At 68.6% G+C, this 16,613-nt stretch overlaps 1 protein-coding gene across 3 annotated transcripts; it reads right to left on the bottom strand.

The window, feature by feature from the left end:
* Positions 1-3,421: 3,421 nt before the first annotated feature.
* On the bottom strand, positions 3,422-16,218 carry PGM2L1 (phosphoglucomutase 2 like 1). Of its 3 annotated transcripts, XM_064144110.1 has the most exons (14): positions 15,938-16,218; positions 15,324-15,491; positions 13,641-13,747; positions 12,923-13,007; positions 11,561-11,644; positions 11,015-11,208; positions 9,674-9,863; positions 9,155-9,252; positions 8,039-8,219; positions 7,034-7,127; positions 6,433-6,562; positions 5,453-5,639; positions 4,576-4,703; positions 3,422-4,214 (listed from the first exon to the last, which is right to left on the bottom strand). In XM_064144110.1, exons 1-14 carry the CDS (start codon positions 16,040-16,042, stop codon positions 4,112-4,114), a joined length of 1,854 nt encoding a protein of 617 aa, XP_064000180.1. In that variant the 5' UTR covers positions 16,043-16,218; the 3' UTR covers positions 3,422-4,111. The 3 variants fall into 3 exon arrangements, with proteins under 3 accessions (XP_064000180.1, XP_064000179.1, XP_064000178.1); XM_064144109.1 differs by lacking the exon at positions 15,938-16,218 and having other exon boundaries at positions 5,456-5,639; positions 9,674-9,964; positions 15,324-15,856; XM_064144108.1 differs by lacking the exon at positions 15,938-16,218 and having other exon boundaries at positions 9,674-9,964; positions 15,324-15,855.
* Between the last annotated feature and the right edge of the window lie 395 nt (positions 16,219-16,613).

Raw genomic sequence — 16,613 nt, 5'->3', positions numbered from 1 at the left:
CCCCTGGCATCGCCCCGCCCTGTGCCCGGCCCCTGGCATCGCCTCTCTCTGTGCCCGGCCCCTGGCATCGCCTCGCCCTGCGCCCGGCCCCCGGCATCGCCTCGCCCTGTGCCCGGCCCCTGGCATCGCCTCTCTCTGTGCCCGGCCCCTGGCATCGCCTCTCTCTGTGCCCGGCCCCTGGCATCGCCTCTCTCTGTGCCCGGCCCCTGGCATCGCCTCTCTCTGTGCCCGGCCCCTGGCATCGCGGCAGAGGAGCTGGAGCTGGGGGTTGGAGCTGCTGCGAACTCTGCTCGGCCTCTGCCTGATCCCAGAGCAGCTCCAGGGCAGAGATCCCTGCCTGATCCCAGAGCAGCTCCAGGGCAGAGATCCCTGCCTGATCCCAGAGCAGCTCCAGAGCAGAGATCCCTGCCTGATCCCAGAGCAGCTCCAGAGCAGGGATCCCTGCCTGATCCCAGAGCAGCTCCAGAGCAGAGATCCCTGCCTGATCCCAGAGCAGCTCCAGAGCAGAGATCCCTGCCTGATCCCAGAGCAGCTCCAGGGCAGAGATCCCTGCCTGATCCCAGAGCAGCTCCAGGGCAGAGATCCCTGCCTGATCCCAGAGCAGCTCCAGGGCAGGGATCCCTGCCTGATCCCAAAGCAGCTCCAGGGCAGGGATCCCTGCCTGATCCCAAAGCAGCTCCAGGGCAGGGATCCCTGCCTGATCCCAGAGCAGCTCCAGGGCAGGGATCCCTGCCTGATCCCAGAGCAGCTCCAGGGCAGGGATCCCTGCCTGATCCCAGAGCAGCTCCAGGGCAGGGATCCCTGCCTGATCCCAGAGCAGCTCCAGAGCAGAGATCCCTGCCTGATCCCAGAGCAGCTCCAGGGCAGGGATCCCTGCCTGATCCCAGAGCAGCTCCAGAGCAGGGATCCCTGCCTGATCCCAGAGCAGCTCCAGGGCAGAGATCCCTGCCTGATCCCAGAGCAGCTCCAGGGCAGAGATCCCTGCCTGATCCCAGAGCAGCTCCAGGGCAGGGATCCCTGCCTGATCCCAGAGCAGCTCCAGGGCAGGGATCCCTGCCTGATCCCAGAGCAGCTCCAGGGCAGGGATCCCTGCCTGATCCCAGAGCAGCTCCAGGGCAGGGATCCCTGCCTGAACCCACAGGATCCCTGCCTGATCCCACAGGATCCCTGCCTGCTGCCCTGCCCAGGCTGGCTCCGGTGCCAGTCCCCAGGGAAGCAGCCCCAGACTGGCACCACAGGATGCCCCCGGAAGAGGCCTGAGCTGCCTCTGCCCAGCAGGGGCTCAGCACTCAGCAATGCCCCAGACCTGAAGGTGCCCCCCTGGGTGCCCTCCTGGGTGCCTCCATGGATCTCATGCCAGCTCCATGCCCCTGCTGCCCTAAGCTCCCACCCAGATGCTGGGGGCCTGGCACAGACTGGCAGGACCCAGCTCAGCCCCGTGCCCAGCTCTTGCCAAGCTCTCTTCACCACTTGGGCTATGCCAGGCTATGCCAGGTGCCACCAGGATATACCAAGCAAATCTCCCCCAGCTGCCTGCACTTTCCCCCAGGGCACCACCCCTCCATGTTGGCACCACCCCTCCAAGTTGGCACCTTCCCTTCCCTGGCTGATCCTGGCAGAGGCTGCCTCAGTGCCCAGTGGTCCAAAGAGGCTGAAGAAGATGCCCACCATGTGCCCACCCTGCCCCACTCAGCCCTGCCCCTGCTCTCCTGCCTGCTCTCTATCTCTGCCCTCACTTGGGCAAGGCTTTGCCACCTTCTGGGCACCTTCTGCTGCTGCTGCCCCAGGGCAGCTTTGGTGCCCCAGGGAGGCTCTGCCTGGCACTGCCAGGGCAGGAGCCGCGGGAAGGGCTCCAGGAGCTGGCAGAGCTCTTCCAGGGGCTCAGCTCCTGCCCCCAGCCCTGCCCTGCCCAGGCCACTGCTGAGCCACAGCCCCGAGGGCACCTCCCAGGGGTGGGCACTGGCACCAGCAGGTCCCTGGGCAGGGCCTGGGCAGCCTGGGAGGGAGGGTGAAGGTTGCTGAGTCAGCAGAGGCTGTGCCAGCTCCGAGGGCTCCTTCCTGGCACCTGAGTGCTGCAGGCCTGGGGCTGTGCCAGCTGTGCCAGCTCTGCCCCTTCTCCCTGCCCTGACAGGATTAAAGCGTCCCCAGGAATGGCTCCAGAGTGGCTCTGGCTGGATGGGCAGAGGTGGGCAGGGGTGGGCAGGCCTGGGCAAAGGTGGGCAGAGGTGGGCAGGGGTGGGCAGGCCTGGGCAAAGGTGGGCAGGGGTGGGCAGGGCACGGTTGGGCAGGGCAGGCCTGGGCAAAGGTGGGCAGAGGTGGGCAGGGGTGGGCAGGGCTGAGGCTGAGCTTGGAACTGCTCATGGCACCCAGGGGCACCCAAAGGGGAGCTGCAGGCAGCTGCTGATGCCCCCTAGGGTTCTGCCTCCAGTGTGCCCACAGCAGGCTTGGCACTGCTGGCCTGGCATAGGGTCCTGAGCAGATGGAGTTGGGGGGGGGAGGCTCCAGCAAGATAGCAAGATGCCCACAGGGTCCTGGCATCAAAGACTGGGCAGGATGGGCACAGGGGGAGCTGAAGGGGGGCAGATGCCCTCTGGTGCCCTCATGCCACCTGCAGCTAACATCAAGGACTGGGCAGGCTGGGCACAGGGGCATGGAGTGGGGCAGATGCCTTCTGATGCCCTCATGCCAACTGCAGCTGCCATCAAGGGTTGGGCAGGATGGGGACGGGGGAAGGAGGGGGGTAAATGCCTGCTGAGTGCCCTCATGCCACCTGCAGCTGGCATCAACTCTTGGGGCCCCCGTGCCCACCACTGCCCACCCCAGCAGCTCTGCAGGGGTTGCCCAGCTCAGAACAAGCCCTGGGCACACCTAGTGGGCACTGTGGGGGGTGCCAAGGTGAGCAGGAGCAGCCTGAGCACAGACCAGGACTGGTTCCTCAGCCTGCATGGGGCAAGGCTGGCACAGGTGAGCTGGCACAGGCAGCTGCTGCATGCCCAGTGCTGTGCCAGGCTGTTGGCAGGTTGGCATTTACACAGAGCTATTCTTAGAGCCTGCTGAGGGCACAGGAGCCTCAGAGGGCACCTCCTAGGCTGGCACAGACCACAGCAGGGCACTGCCTGGGCATCTGCCACACACACACACACACACACCCCGAGCTTGGAGACTGCTGAGACTGGCACCAAACGCCCCCAGATGCCACCCTGCCTGGGCACCAGGAGCCAAATCCCCCCCCCAGATGGTGCCCTGCATGGACACCAGGAACCCAGACCCTGGCAGATGCCACCCTGTATGGGCACCAGGAGCTCACCCCCCTAACCTCCCCAGCTGGTGCCCTGCAGGATGCCAGCTGCCCCAGGCCAGCAGCTCCACTTTGGGGCCCGTGGAGGAGGTGCCAGGGATGCAGGAGGCAGAGGTGCCAGGGTGGGTGCCAGGAGACTGCTTTATTACTGGAACACCTCAACGTCAGCAAGAGTTGGGCACAGAGCTGCAGAGGGCACTGGTGGTGCCCAGGGTGCCAGGCACAGACAGCACTGAAGCTGCCATGGTGCCGGGCATGGAGTGCAATGAAGGTGCCAGGCACAGAGGACATTGAGGGTGCCCACGGTGCCAGGCATGGAGTGCATTGAAGCTGCCCAGGCTGCTGGGCAGAGAGCACTGTAGGTGCCCCAGGTGCTGGGCACCTCCGGGAGCCAGTGGGCAGAGCAGGCAGGGGGCAGCTGAGGCGCAGCAAACCCACTGCCCCCCCCACCGCCTGGCACTGCTCTGCCACTGCTAGCAGTGGGGGCAGTGCTGCAGCAGTGCACCGGCAGTGCTGGCATAGCTGGCAGTGGTGGCAGTGCAGTGGCAGTGCTGGCATAGCTGGCAGTGCTGGCAGTGCTGCAGCAGTGCTGGCAGGGCTGTGGCAGTGCACTGGCAGTGGTGGCATAGCTGGCAGTGCTGGCAGTGCCATCGGTGCCCTCAGGGTGGGCAGGAAGCAAAGAGCTGCTGAAGAGTTTCCTCCTCCTCCTCCTGCCCTGGCACCGCAGCCCAGGGCAGAGCTCTGCCCTCTCAGACAGACACACAGGGGTGGGCAGGCAGGGCTGTGCCCAGGGCTCCTCTGGCACCAGGGGCCCTAGGCCGGGTGCCAGGCGAGGCCATTCTGGGCAGGCTGCAGGAACTCCTCCACCAAAGCCTCCAGCAGCTGCTGCAGCTCAGCCTCCAGCTGGCTCCGGGCACTGCGGGCACAGCGGGGCAGGCTCAGTGCCACGGTGCCACCCAGAGGGCACAGAGAAGGGCTGCAGGGGTAGGGGGAAGTGCCCAGGGAGCAGACAGAGGGCAGGGCAGGGTCAGTGCCAGGATGCCACCCAGAGGGCACAGAGAGGGCAGCAAGGGCAGCACCCAGGGGGCACAGGAAGGGCACAGAGAGGGCAGAAGGGGCAGGGGGCAGTGCCCAGGGACCACCTAGGGGGCATAGAGAGGGCAGAAGGGGCAGGGGGCAGGGGTGGGGGTGCCCACTGAGGGCATGTGGGTACCCCCTGCAGAGCGAGGGGAAGGGTTGGGTGCGGGGGGGCCGCGGGGTCGGTGCCCAGTGCCAACCTGTGCCCGGGCCTGGCGCAGAGCTCGGCGTAGAGCTTGAGCTTGGGCTCGGTGCCACTGCGGCGCAGGGAGGCCTCGGCCCCGTTCCCGAAGGTGAAGGTCAGCAGCTGGCTGCCGCCTGGCAGCGCCTGGCACAGCGGGCACACAGCTGCCAGGGGCACTCAGGCAGGCAGAGCGGGGCCAAGGGGGGCAGGCCAGCAGGAGGAGCCCAGCCCATGCCCCCCGTGCCAGCCTCACCCCTTCCCTGCACAGCCTCAGCCGAGCAGCCCTGTGCCCAGCCCATGCCCCCCGTGCCAGCCTCACCCCTTCCCTGCACAGCCTCAGCCGAGCTGCCCTGTGCCCAGCCCATGCCCCCCGTGCCAGCCTCGCCCCTTCCCTGCACAGCCTCAGCCGAGCAGCCCTGTGCCCAGCCGATGCCCCCCGTGCCAGCCTCGCCCCTTCCCTGCACAGCCTCAGCCGAGCTGCCCTGTGCCCAGCCGATGCCCCCCGTGCCAGCCTCGCCCCTTCCCTGCACAGCCTCAGCCGAGCTGCCCTGTGCCCAGCCCATGCCCCCCGTGCCAGCCTCGCCCCTTCCCTCCACAGCCTCAGCCGAGCTGCCCTGTGCCCAGCCGATGCCCCCCGTGCCAGCCTCACCCCTTCCCTGCACAGCCTCAGCCGAGCTGCCCTGTGCCCAGCCGATGCCCCCTGTGCCAGCCTTGCCCCTTCCCTCCACAGCCTCAGCCGAGCTGCCCTGTGCCCAGCCCATGCCCCCCTGCCAGCCTCACTGCCCTGCCCGCAGGCTCATTGCTGTCATAGCCTCAGCCCGGCTGCCCCGTGCCCCCCGTGCCCCTGTGCCCCCCGTGCCCCTGTGCCCCCCGTGCCCCCGTGCCCAGCTCACCGCCTTGCCCCCGGGCTGGCTGCTGTCGTAGCCCCGTGCCAGGTCCCTGAGGTGCAGGATGGCAAAGGCTGAGCAGTGCCCTGGGTACCTTCCTGGGCCGCCAAAGTTGCGCAGCCGCTCGAAGATGCCCTCGGCGGTGCCAGGCTGGCACAGGAAGTAGCAGGTCCTGGACAGGTGGTACCCGTACCTAGGCAAGGGGCAAAGAGGGCATTGGTGGTGCCCATCTGCCTCTCAGCTGGCACCTGAGCCCTGGCAGGAAGGGGCAGCTGCTGTGGGAGCTCAGTGCCAGGCAGGTGTTGGCATCAGCTGTGGTGCAGCCCTTCCCTATGCCAGCTCACTCCCAGGCTCAGCTGCTCTGCGCTGGCAAAGGCTTCACCCCCCCAGGGCAGCAGCTGGCAGTGCCCACAGGGAGCTGAGGGGCAGCCTGGAGGACAAAGCCAAGCCTGAGGGCCTGGCAGTGCCAAGGCTGCCAAAGGCTGCTCTGGGGGCACAGCCAGGGAGGGGGCACCTGAGTGACCTTCTGCCGCTGCCAGCTGTGCCCTGCTGCAACTCTTATGCCAACCCCCAGGGCCCCCAGGACCTTCTGCCAGCTGCCACAGCCCTGGGATTAACCCTGGCATAACCCTGGCTCGGGTGGGAGATGCCCCCCATGGCTGGCACCAGCGCAGGGCAGGGTGGTTTGGGCTCCCTGCTGGCTGCAGGCTGGCACCTGAGGTGCCCTCAGCAGGTCCTTTCCCACCCACCCTGCACCCTGATGCCAGGCAAAACTCTTCCCCTTGCCCATTCCTGGCATGGGCACAGCAGGAAATGCCCAACCTGGACTTCTAGGGTGGTGCCCAGGATGGTGCCAGGGGTGAGTTTGGCAGGTTGGGACCCAGTAAACCACTCCATGCCAGGGCACATCTGCAGGGCACCTTCAGGACAGTGCCCAGGTGGGCACCAGCCCAGCAGGAGGTGCTGGGGGGGAGGCTGGCACTCACCTGTCATAGATCTGAGACAGCTTCTGTGCCAGGCTGAGCCCCTGGGCATGCAGGAACGATGCCATCTCTGCCAGCACCACAGCAGCACTGACCCCGTCCTTGTCCAGCACCGAGGTGCCACACATGAACCCTGCAGCAGAGCTGGGCATGGGCACGGGCACAGGCCGCTGCCAGGCTGAGCCCTGCTGCTGCCAAGGGGCACAGAGGAGGGCAAAGGTGGGCAAAGGTCTGGGGAGCTGAGGGAGACCTGCCCTGGGTGTGCCAAGAGGAGATGGCATCAGGAGGTGCCAGGTTGGCACTGATGGAGCAATTTGGGCACCTTGAGGGTTGTGCCAGGTCTGTGCCAGGCCGTCCAGGGGCAGCAGTGGAGTGAGCATGGCTGGAGGTTGGCATGGGGCAGAGATGTGGTGCTGAGGGGCAGGGGTTGGTGGTGCCCAAGGGCAGGGCCAGGGGCATGGTTGGTGGTGCCCAGGGGCAAGGCAGGGCCGGGGCAGGGGTGGTGGTGCCATGGGGCAGTGCCAGGGGCAGGGTTGGCCTCGGTGGGGCTGGGCACTGGTGCCCAGGCAGTGCCCCCAGCCCCTTGCCCCCTGGCAGTACCTACCAATGGACTCCTCGAAGGCAAAGAGCACCTCCATGCCCATGCCCAGCAGCTCCTGTGCCCTGTTGCCAACCCACTTGAAGCCTGGCAGCGTCTCCTGGGCACAAAGGAGAGCAGCAGCAGCTGAGGGCACCTCTGCTGGGCACCCACATGCCCAGGCTCAGGGGCACCTCTGCCAGCTCTGCCAGCAGCTCGCAGCCTCAGCATGCTCAGGGGGTGGGAAGGGACCCCTGGTGCCCAACCCATGCCAGCCCCAGCCTGCCCCAGAAGGTGCCCTCTGCCTGCCTTGGCACTTCTCTGCTGTCACAGGGCTCCTGCTGTTGTGCCAGCTCCTGTGCCAGCTGCCCACAGGGCGCTTGGCCTGAGTGGCCTCTGGAGGTCCCTTCCAACCCATGGCTGGAGGGCACCATGCTCAGGGGGCACCATGCCCAGAGAGGGGTTGGCAGCTCTGCACAGCCTCCTCAACCTCCCTGAGCAGCCTGTGCCAGGCTCCATCAGCCTCACCCCACCCAGGCTGCTCCTGATGCCAGCTCCTGCCTGCCACTCACTGCCCCTTGGCACCACTCAGCAGATGCCAACCTCAGCCTCTTACCCTCTCCCCCACCCCAGCACTCAGCTGTGCCCCTGCCAGGGTGGGGCAGAAGGCAGCAGAACCTCCCTGGCACTGCTGCTGCCCACACTGCCCCATGCCAACCCCCACACAGGGCACCTTTGCCCTCCTTGCCCACCCCCAGTGCCCCCTGCAGGAGCTGCAGACCTCCTCTGCCCTCCTCCACTCTGTGCCCACAGCACCCAGCTGGCACAGCAGGGGTGAGGGTGGGAAGGAGTCCTGCCCATGCCAGGCAGAGCAGGGGTGCCCAGAACCCCACTGTCAACCTGGCCTGGCACAGTGCCACCCAAGGGGGGCAACCTCCTACCCTTGCTGCCCTAGCATCACCTGCCCTGGTGGGCACCAAGGGCTGACTGGCACCAAGGGCTGGGGTAATGTCAACCTGTGCCAGGCCTCACCTCGAACTGGAAGCCTTCCTGCTGGGCAATGGCCCTGAGGATCTTGGAGGAGACAGTGGTTGCCAACATGTAGAGGTTGGCACGGCTGGCACCAGGGGGTGCCCTCTGCTGCCAGCAGGAGAAGAGCCACCAGCCAAAGAGCGCTGCCAACTCGTTGCCCGAGAACACCTTCCAGCTGGCACTGCAGGGCAGGGATGGGCACAGTCACAGCTCCCTGCCCACACCAGCCCTGGCACCGCAGTGGTGCTGCCAGGCTGCCCTCCAGCCCCCCTCCCCACCCAAGGCAATGATGCCAACTGCCCACAGCTGCCAGGTTAGAGGTGGGCACAGAGGACAGAGCAGGAGCCTGCCCGCTGGAGGGGTTGGCAGGCAGAGCTGCCAGAGGTGCCCAGGTGTGGGGTGGGTACCTATGGCAGCAGGGGGCTGGCAGTGGGCACAGGAGGGCAGAGCCAAAGGGGAAGGCAAGGAAGGCAGCAGGGCATGGTTGGCACCAAAGGCTCACTGCCACCAAGGGTTGGGCACCATGGGATGGTTGGCACCAAGGGCTGGTGGGAAAAGTTAGGCCACAGCTGATGCCAACATCTGCCTGGCACTGAGCTCCCACAGCTGCTGCCCCTTCCTGCCAGGGCTCAGATGCCAGCTGAAGGGCAGGTGGGTACCACCAATGCCCTCTTTGCCCCTGCCTAGGTATGGGTACCACCTGTCCAAGACCTCTTACTTCCTGTGCCAGCCTGGCACAGCCGAGGGCGTTCTCCAGCAGCTGCCCCCAGAGCTACCCTGGGCACTGTGCAGCCTTTGCCACCTGCACCTCAGAGACCTCAGCAGGTGAGGCTGGCACAGAGGGCATAGAGTGGGCACCTGTGGAGCTCACCTGAGGCTATGACAGCAGCCAGCCTGTGGGCAAGGCATTGAGGCTGGCACAGAGGGCATGGGGGGCACCTGCAGGACCTTACTGCACAGACTTCCAGCCTGGGCAAGGCTGGCACAGGGAGCTCAGGGCTGGCACGGGTTGCACACAGCTGCCCCAGGGTTGTACCTTGCCCTGGCACAGCCTCCAGCACCCAAAGTGCCTCCCCCTCAGTCCCGCCTGGCATCGCCCAGGAGGTGCCAACTCACTCCTGCTGCCGCTCTGCCACCGCCAGCCTGTCCGCATCAGGGTCCGTGGCCAGCACCACCCTGGCACCCTCCTGCTCTGCCAGCCGCAGAGACAGCTCCTGTGGGCACAGTGCAGGGCAGCGGCGCCGCCAGCAGGGGCAGCAGGCAGGGCACAGCGCGGCGGGCACCGAGCTCTGCCCCTGCCAGCTGCCCCTGCCAGCCGCCCCTGCCCTCCTCCTCCTCTGCCCCTGCCAGCCGCCCCTGCCCTCCTCCTCCTCTGCCCCCTGCCAGCCGCCCCCTGCCCTCCTCCTCCTCTGCCCCTGCCAGCCGCCCCTGCCCTCCTCCTCCTCTGCCCCCTGCCAGCCGCCCCCTGCCCTCCTCCTCCTCTGCCCCTGCCAGCCGCCCCCTGCCCTCCTCCTCCTCTGCCCCTGCCAGCCCCCCCTGCCCTCCTCCTCCTCCCCCAGCTCCCATCCAGGCTGCCCTATCCCTTTCCCCTACCCCATGCCCACCCCCCCAGGTTGGCACCAGCCCCCTGGGTACCAGCACAGCCTCTCCCTCCTCGGGGTTGGGGCAGCTGAGGGTGGAGAAGTTGGGGTCTGGGCACTGCTGCTCGGGCACAGGGATGGGTGGCACAAAGCCGAAGGCCCTGAAGGCCTCCTGCACGTAGTGGTGCCCAACGCCGTGGAAGGAGCTGTGCACGAAGCGCAGCTGGCACCGCTGGTTCAGCTCCCTGCAGGGCACACGCACAGCTGGCACCGGCCCTGCCCTCCCGAGGGCACTGCCAGCCTCTGCTCCTGCTGTGCCAGCAGAGGGCACCGCTGGTTCAGCTCCCTGCAGGGCACACGCACAGCTGGCACCGGCCCTGCCCTCCCGAGGGCACTGCCAGAGCTGCAGCCAGGCTCTGCTCCTGCTGTGCCAGCAGAGGGCACCACAGGCACAAACTGAGCTGGCACCAGGGGGCACTGCCAGAGCTGCAGCCAGGCTCTGCTCCTGCCTGGATGAGTTGGATTGGGATGGGTTGGGATGGGATGGGATGGGATGGGATGGGTTGGGATGGGATGGGATGGGTTGGGATGAGTTGGGATGGGATGGGATGGGATGGGTTGGGATGGGATGGGATGGGATGGGTTGGGATGGGATGGGATGGGATGGGATGGGATGGGATGGGTTGGGATGAGTTGGGATGGGATGGGATGGGATGGGTTGGGATGGGATGGGATGGGATGGGTTGGGATGGGATGGGATGGGTTGGGATGGGATGGGTTGGGATGGGATGGGATGGGTTGGGATGGGTTGGGATGGGATGGGATGGGATGGGTTGGGATAGGATGGGTTGGGATGGGTTGGGATGGGATGGGTTGGGATGGGATGGGATGAGTTGGGATGGGATGGGTTGGGATGGGATGGGTTGGGATGAGTTGGGATGGGATGGGATGGGATGGGTTGGGATGGGTTGGGATGGGCTGGGTTGGGTTGGGCTGAAGAGGCCTTGAGGACGCCCCCACCCCAGTGCCTGCCCTCGGCCCCAGTGCCCCGCCCCCAGTGCCATTGCCCCGCCCCCGGCACAATTGCCCCGCCCCCAGTGCCATTGCCCAGCCCCCAGCCCCACTGCCCCGCCCCCGGCCCCGGCCCCACTGCCCCGCCCCCAGCCCCAGTGCCCGCCCCCGGCCCCAGTGCCCCGCCCCCAGCGCCATTGCCCCGCCCCCAGCCCCAGTGCCCCGCCCCCAGCGCCATTGCCCCGCCCCCGGCCCCAGTGCCCCGGCCCCGGCCCCAGTGCCCCGCCCCCGGCCCCAGTGCCCCACCCCCAGCCCCAGTGCCCCGGCCCCAGTGCCCCGCCCCCAGCCCAAGGCCCCGCCCCCGGCCCCGCCCCGCCCGCCCCACCGGTGGCAGCAGAGCTTGGCGAGGTCGCGCAGGTAGGAGGCGCAGACGGCGCCCAGGGGGTCCCGGCGCAGGGAGCTGCTCTCGGCCAGCTGCAGGTCCCAGGAGCCGGCCCAGGGCTCCAGGCTCTGCTCCATGCAGCTCAGCACCTCCTGCTCCTGCGCCCGCGGCAGCTGCGCGCCCCCCGCCCCGTACAGCTGCCGGAGGGGAGGGGAGGAGAAAGGAGAGAGGAGGAGGAGGGAGAGAGGCAGGGGAGGAGGTGCTGAGCTCTGGGCCCTGCCTCAGCCTTCCCCTCCTGCCTCCACCCCCTGCTGGTGCCCCCCAAGGTGCCCTCACCGTGGGCAGAGCAGAAAGCTGCGCTCAGCCTGGGCAGGAGCCAGCCCTGGGCTGGCACCTTCAGCCCCTGCCTGCCCCCAGGCCTTCACCCAGCCCGGGGCTGGTCCTCAACCCTGGGCACGGTGCCCCCGGGCAAGCTGCTGCAGGCGAGGCGGGTGCCCTGCTGGCAGCGTGGGCCGTGCCAGGGCCGTGCCAGGGCCGTGCCAGGCTCACCTTGTAGCCGTTGTCCTCCTTCCTGTTGTGCGAGGCTGTGATCATGGCCCCCCCGGCGGCCCCCAGCTGCAGCACTGCGTAGGGCTGCGGGCACAGGGCAGGCTCAGGCAGCGGCGGGCACTGCCCACGGCACCCGCCCCGGAGCCGGCCCCAGGCACTGCCCCAGAGCCCAGCCCCAGAGCCAGCTCCAGAGCCCAGCCCCAGAGCCAGCCCCAGAGCCCAGCCCCAGAGCCAGCTCCAGAACCAGCTCCAGAGCCCAGCCCCAGAGCCCAGCCCCAGAGCCCAGCTCCAGAGCCCAGCCCCAGAGCCAGCTCCAGAGCCAGCTCCAGAACCAGCTCCAGAACCAGCTCCAGAGCCCAGCCCCAGAGCCCAGCCCCAGAGCCAGCTCCAGAACCAGCTCCAGAGCCCAGCCCCAGAGCCCAGCCCCAGAACCAGCTCCAGAACCAGCTCCAGAGCCCAGCCCCAGAGCCAGCTCCAGAGCCCAGCCCCAGAGCCCAGCCCCAGAGCCCAGCTCCAGAGCCCAGCCCCAGAGCCAGCTCCAGAACCAGCTCCAGAACCAGCTCCAGAGCCCAGCCCCAGAGCCCAGCCCCAGAGCCAGCTCCAGAACCAGCTCCAGAGCCCAGCCCCAGAGCCCAGCCCCAGAACCAGCTCCAGAACCAGCTCCAGAGCCCAGCCCCAGAGCCAGCTCCAGAGCCCAGCCCCAGAACCAGCTCTAGAACCAGCTCCAGAGCCCAGCCCCAGAGCCAGCTCCAGAGCCCAGCCCCAGAGCCAGCTCTAGAACCAGCTCCAGAGCCCAGCCCCAGAGCCAGCTCTAGAACCAGCTCCAGAGCCCAGCCCCAGAGCCAGCTCCAGAACCAGCTCCAGAGCCCAGCCCCAGAACCAGCTCCAGAGCCCAGCCCCAGAGCCAGCTCTAGAACCAGCTCCAGAGCCCAGCCCCAGAGCCAGCTCCAGAGCCCAGCCCCAGAACCAGCTCCAGAGCCCAGCCCCAGAGCCCAGCCCCAGAGCCCAGCTCCAGAGCCCAGCTCCAGAGCCCAGCTCCAGAACCCAGCTCCAGAACCCAGCCCCAGAGCCAGCCCCAGAACCCAGCCCCAGAACCCAGCTCCAGAGCCAGCTCCAGAACCCAGCCCCAGAACCCAGCTCCAGAGCCAGCTCCAGAACCAGCTCCAGAGCCCAGTCCCAGAACCAGCTCCAGAGCCCAGCCCCAGAAGCCAGCTCCCAGCTCTAGAACCCAGCTCTAGCACCCAGCACCCCACTCCCAGCCCCCAGAACCTAGAACCCACCCCCCAGCCCCAGCTCTAGGACCCAGCCCCCACAGGGAGGGGCACCCCTGGCAGCAGGGGCAGTGCCAGGGCAGGGACTCACCACGAAGGGAGTGGGCACATAGGTGGAGAAGAGGTAGACAGGAACCTCCTTGGCCAGCAGCACTGCTGCTGCCCGCTGTGCCAGCCTGCCAGGGCACCACAGACAGCTGCTCACACCTGCTGCTGCCACCCCTGCCACCTCGCTGGCACCCAGGGCTGCCCCTGGGGCTGCAGCTGGCAGAGGGCATCAGAGAGGCCTGGCAAGGTGGGAAGCCAACAGGGAGCTGGGCCCAGGGCAGGCAGAGCCTCTGGGCACTGCCAGCTGGGCAGGGAGAACCTCTGGGGGCTGCCAGCAAGACCCAGACCCCTCTGGGCACTGCCTCCCCACCCCGGGGCAGTGCCCTCCCTGCTGCCCATTGCTGCTGGCATTCTGCAGTCTTCACTTGGTGCCAACCCTGCTTAGCCTCCAGGACCTTCCCCTGCCCAGCTCTGCCCAGAGGTGTGCCCAGAGGGGAGGAAGGGCAGGGCCTGGGAGGCTGGCACGGGCTAGGGGGAGCAGGGCAGAGGCAGGAGGAGGCTGGCAGGGGCTGGGGAGTGCAGGGCAGGGACTAAGGGGGCACAGGGCAGGGGGTGCCAGAGCAGGGACTGGGGGTGCCAGGCAGGGGCAGGGAGGGCAGGGAGAGGCTCCGGGGGGGTGAGGCTGGCAGGAGCTGGGCAGTGCCGGGCAGAGGGTGCCAGGGCAGGGACTGGCAGTGCCAGGCGGGCAGGGGCAGGGGTACCTGAGGCTGGAGCAGGCAGAGGCCTCCTGCCCCCTGGTGTCGTAGCCAATCACGAAGCCTCTGAGCCTCAGGCCTGGGCACCTCTTCTCCAGGTACCTGTAAGTGCCCTGTGGGCACCCAGGAGAAGCTTCAGCTGCCCCCTGGCACCCAGGGCAGTGCCCATCCCCCCCTCCCCCCAAGGGGGTGGTTGAGGCCTGAAGGGCAACCCCCGGGGGAGGGGCAGGGGAGGGGTGAGAGAGGCCCAAGCCCTGCAGGGTGATCTGGTGCCAACCTCCTGCCCTGAGGAGGTGCCAGGGGGTGCCCAAGAAGGGCAGCAGCAGCAGGGCAGGGATGGTGCCCACGGTGGGGGTGGGCACTGGAGAGAGTCCCAAGGTGGAAGCTTGAGGGGCACGGTTGTGCCCCCCTGAGTGCCAGGCAGAGCTTGAGGAGCTGGGGGCAGGGCACAGAGGAGGGCACAGAAGCTGGGCAAGGGTCAGGAGAAGGCTCTGGAGTGGTTGGGGCAAGAGGAGATGGCATCAGGGTGTGCCAGGGGCAAGTGGAGGTTGGCACTGAGGGAGAAATTTGGGCACCTTGAGCGTTGTGCCAGGCCTGTGCCAGGCTGCCCAGAGGCAGTGGTGGAGTGGGCATGGCTGGAGGGGTTGGCAAGGGGCAGAGCTGTGGTGCTGAGGGGCATGAGTTGGTGGTGCCCAGGGCAAAGGCTGGGGCAGGGCTGGTGGTGCCCAGGGGCAGTGCCAGGGGCAGGGCTGGTGGTGCCCAGGGGCACTGCTTGGCCTCTATGCCCACAAAGACCTTTCCCAACCCTTCCACCCCTCTGTGCCCCCCACTTAGGTGGCATTAGGAGGAGCCCTGGGGGTGGTGTCCAGAACACCCTGCTGGGGCTGCTGCCTTCGGGGTGCCAGGGCTGGTGCCAGCCTTGGGAAGCTTGGACAGGCTCGGGGGTGCCCCACGGTTGGAGCAGGCCATGGCTCAGCAAGGAGCTGTGCCCAGAGGGCATCTGAAGGGGCAGGGCTGGCACCTGGAGGTCACCCCCTGGGCACTGCCCACTTTGGCTCCTCCTCTGCCAGCTGCTATTTTTGGCTGGCATGGAAAGGTCTCCCCTGGCAGCTGCAACCTTCTGCTGCCTCCTGCCCTGTCCCTGGCTGCAGCTGGCACCTCCCTGGGCACTCTGCACAGGAGTGGAGGGCAGGGAAGGGGTGAGTTGGGCAGGGGCACAGCTGGCACCAAAGCAGCTCTGCCCCCTGCCTGCTGCAGCAGCCAAAGGGCATGGGAGGGGCACTGGGGGGCATTAAGGGGGGCACTGAGGGAGCACTAACAGTGCTCCTCCGGGGGGAGGGCACTATAGGGGGAGGGCACTCAGGGGAGGGCACTCCGGGGGGAGGGAACTATAGGGGGGAGGGCACTCAGGGGGCCCTGGTCACGGTGCCAGGCCTGTGGCGCTCCCCTGCCCTGCACCTCTGCTCCAGAGAAGCCACAGCCTCAGGCTGGCACTGGAGGGCAGAAATGGTGCCCGGGAGCTTGGCAGGAGCTGTTGGCAACCTTCGGAGCCCGACCCTGGCACCCTGCTGGGCAACCACCGCCCTGTGCCCCCTGCCGGCGCTGCCTGCTGTGCCCTGGCACTGCAGGGCTGGCAGCGGGCGGCCTCAGCAGGTGCCCAGCTGGCAGAGGCGGCGGTGCCAGGCTGACCTGGGTGGCCTGGATGATGGTGAGGTCGTTGATGCGGCTGAAGCCTGCCCCCATGGGTGCCCGCAGCCCTGCCGTGCCAAAGCTGAGGCGTTGGCACAGTCGTGCCCGCAGCTCCTGCACCTGCCCTGCCCGCAGCAGCTCCTCGATCTGGCCCCTGGTCCTCTCGTTCTGAAAGGCAGCAGCAGGCACGGCTGGCACGGGGGCACGGCTGGCACGGGGGCACCGCTGGGGGAGGGGAAGCGAAGGAGCCCCCGGCCGCGGCTGCCCTGCCCAGCCTGGCACTGCCACGCGATCCCAGCCCCCGGGCCACGGCAGGGGCAGGGCAGGCTGCGGGCACCTCCAGGCTCCCCCTCCCGCGGTGCGTGCCCGGTTCCGGCTGGCAGCCGCCGCGGGCACGGACAGCAGGTGCCACGCCGCCCGAGCGGCAGCAAGGTGGCATCGGGCCCAGGGGGCTGCCAGCCGCGGCGGCTCCTCTGCCCGCAGCCACCCCCGCCCTGGGGACGGGCTCGGAGCCGCGCAACGGGCACGGCCCTGCGGAGCGGCCCCGAGCCGGGGGGAAGCCGCCGCAGGGGCTCGGGGTGCGGGGTCGCGGTGGGGTCCGGCCGCGAACAGACCTTGTCCCAGCTCAGCCACTGCCACACGGCCTTGTCCAGCTCCGCGTCGCCGGTGCTGGCGGCCAGCGGCACCGCGGCGGCGGCGGCGGCTCCGAACTCGCCCATCTTACCGGCTGCGGGCACAGGGAGAAGGAGGAAGAGGAGGAGGAGGGAGGGCGGCGGCGGCGTCGCCCGCGGGAGGGGAGCGAAGGGTCGAGGGGAGCAGCAAAGCGGCGGCAGGCGGCGGCCGCTCGGGGCACAGCTCCGCAGCGAGTAACGGCGAGCGCCGCCGCGGCCCCGCCCCCGCGCCGCGCTCCGCCAATCGCGTCCTTCGGCTCCGCCCCCCGCGCCGGGGCTGGACCAATCGCAGCGCTCGGTCCCGCCCATCGGCCAGCCAGTATGGCCCCGCCCATCGGGTCGTGGCTCCGCCAATCGCGCCGCTAAGCTCCGCCCCCCTCCCGTCAACAGCCGCAGCTGTCAACAAGCGCGGCCCCGCCCCCGGCCCCGCCCCCGACCAGCGGCCCCGCCCCCGCGCCTCGGCCACGCCCCCCTCGCTGCGGTCACGCCCCCGACCCGTGGCTCCGCCCCCGACCCTCGGCGCCGCCTGCCCCCCGAGAATCAGCATCCTCACCCTCACAGCTTCATCACCCTCACAGCATCCTCACCCTCACAGCTTCATCACCCTCACAGCATCCTC

Source organism: Pogoniulus pusillus, chromosome 6 (assembly GCF_015220805.1).
Source record: "Pogoniulus pusillus isolate bPogPus1 chromosome 6, bPogPus1.pri, whole genome shotgun sequence".
NCBI lineage: Eukaryota > Metazoa > Chordata > Aves > Piciformes > Lybiidae > Pogoniulus > Pogoniulus pusillus.
This window is presented reverse-complemented; position numbering and strand designations above follow the sequence as displayed.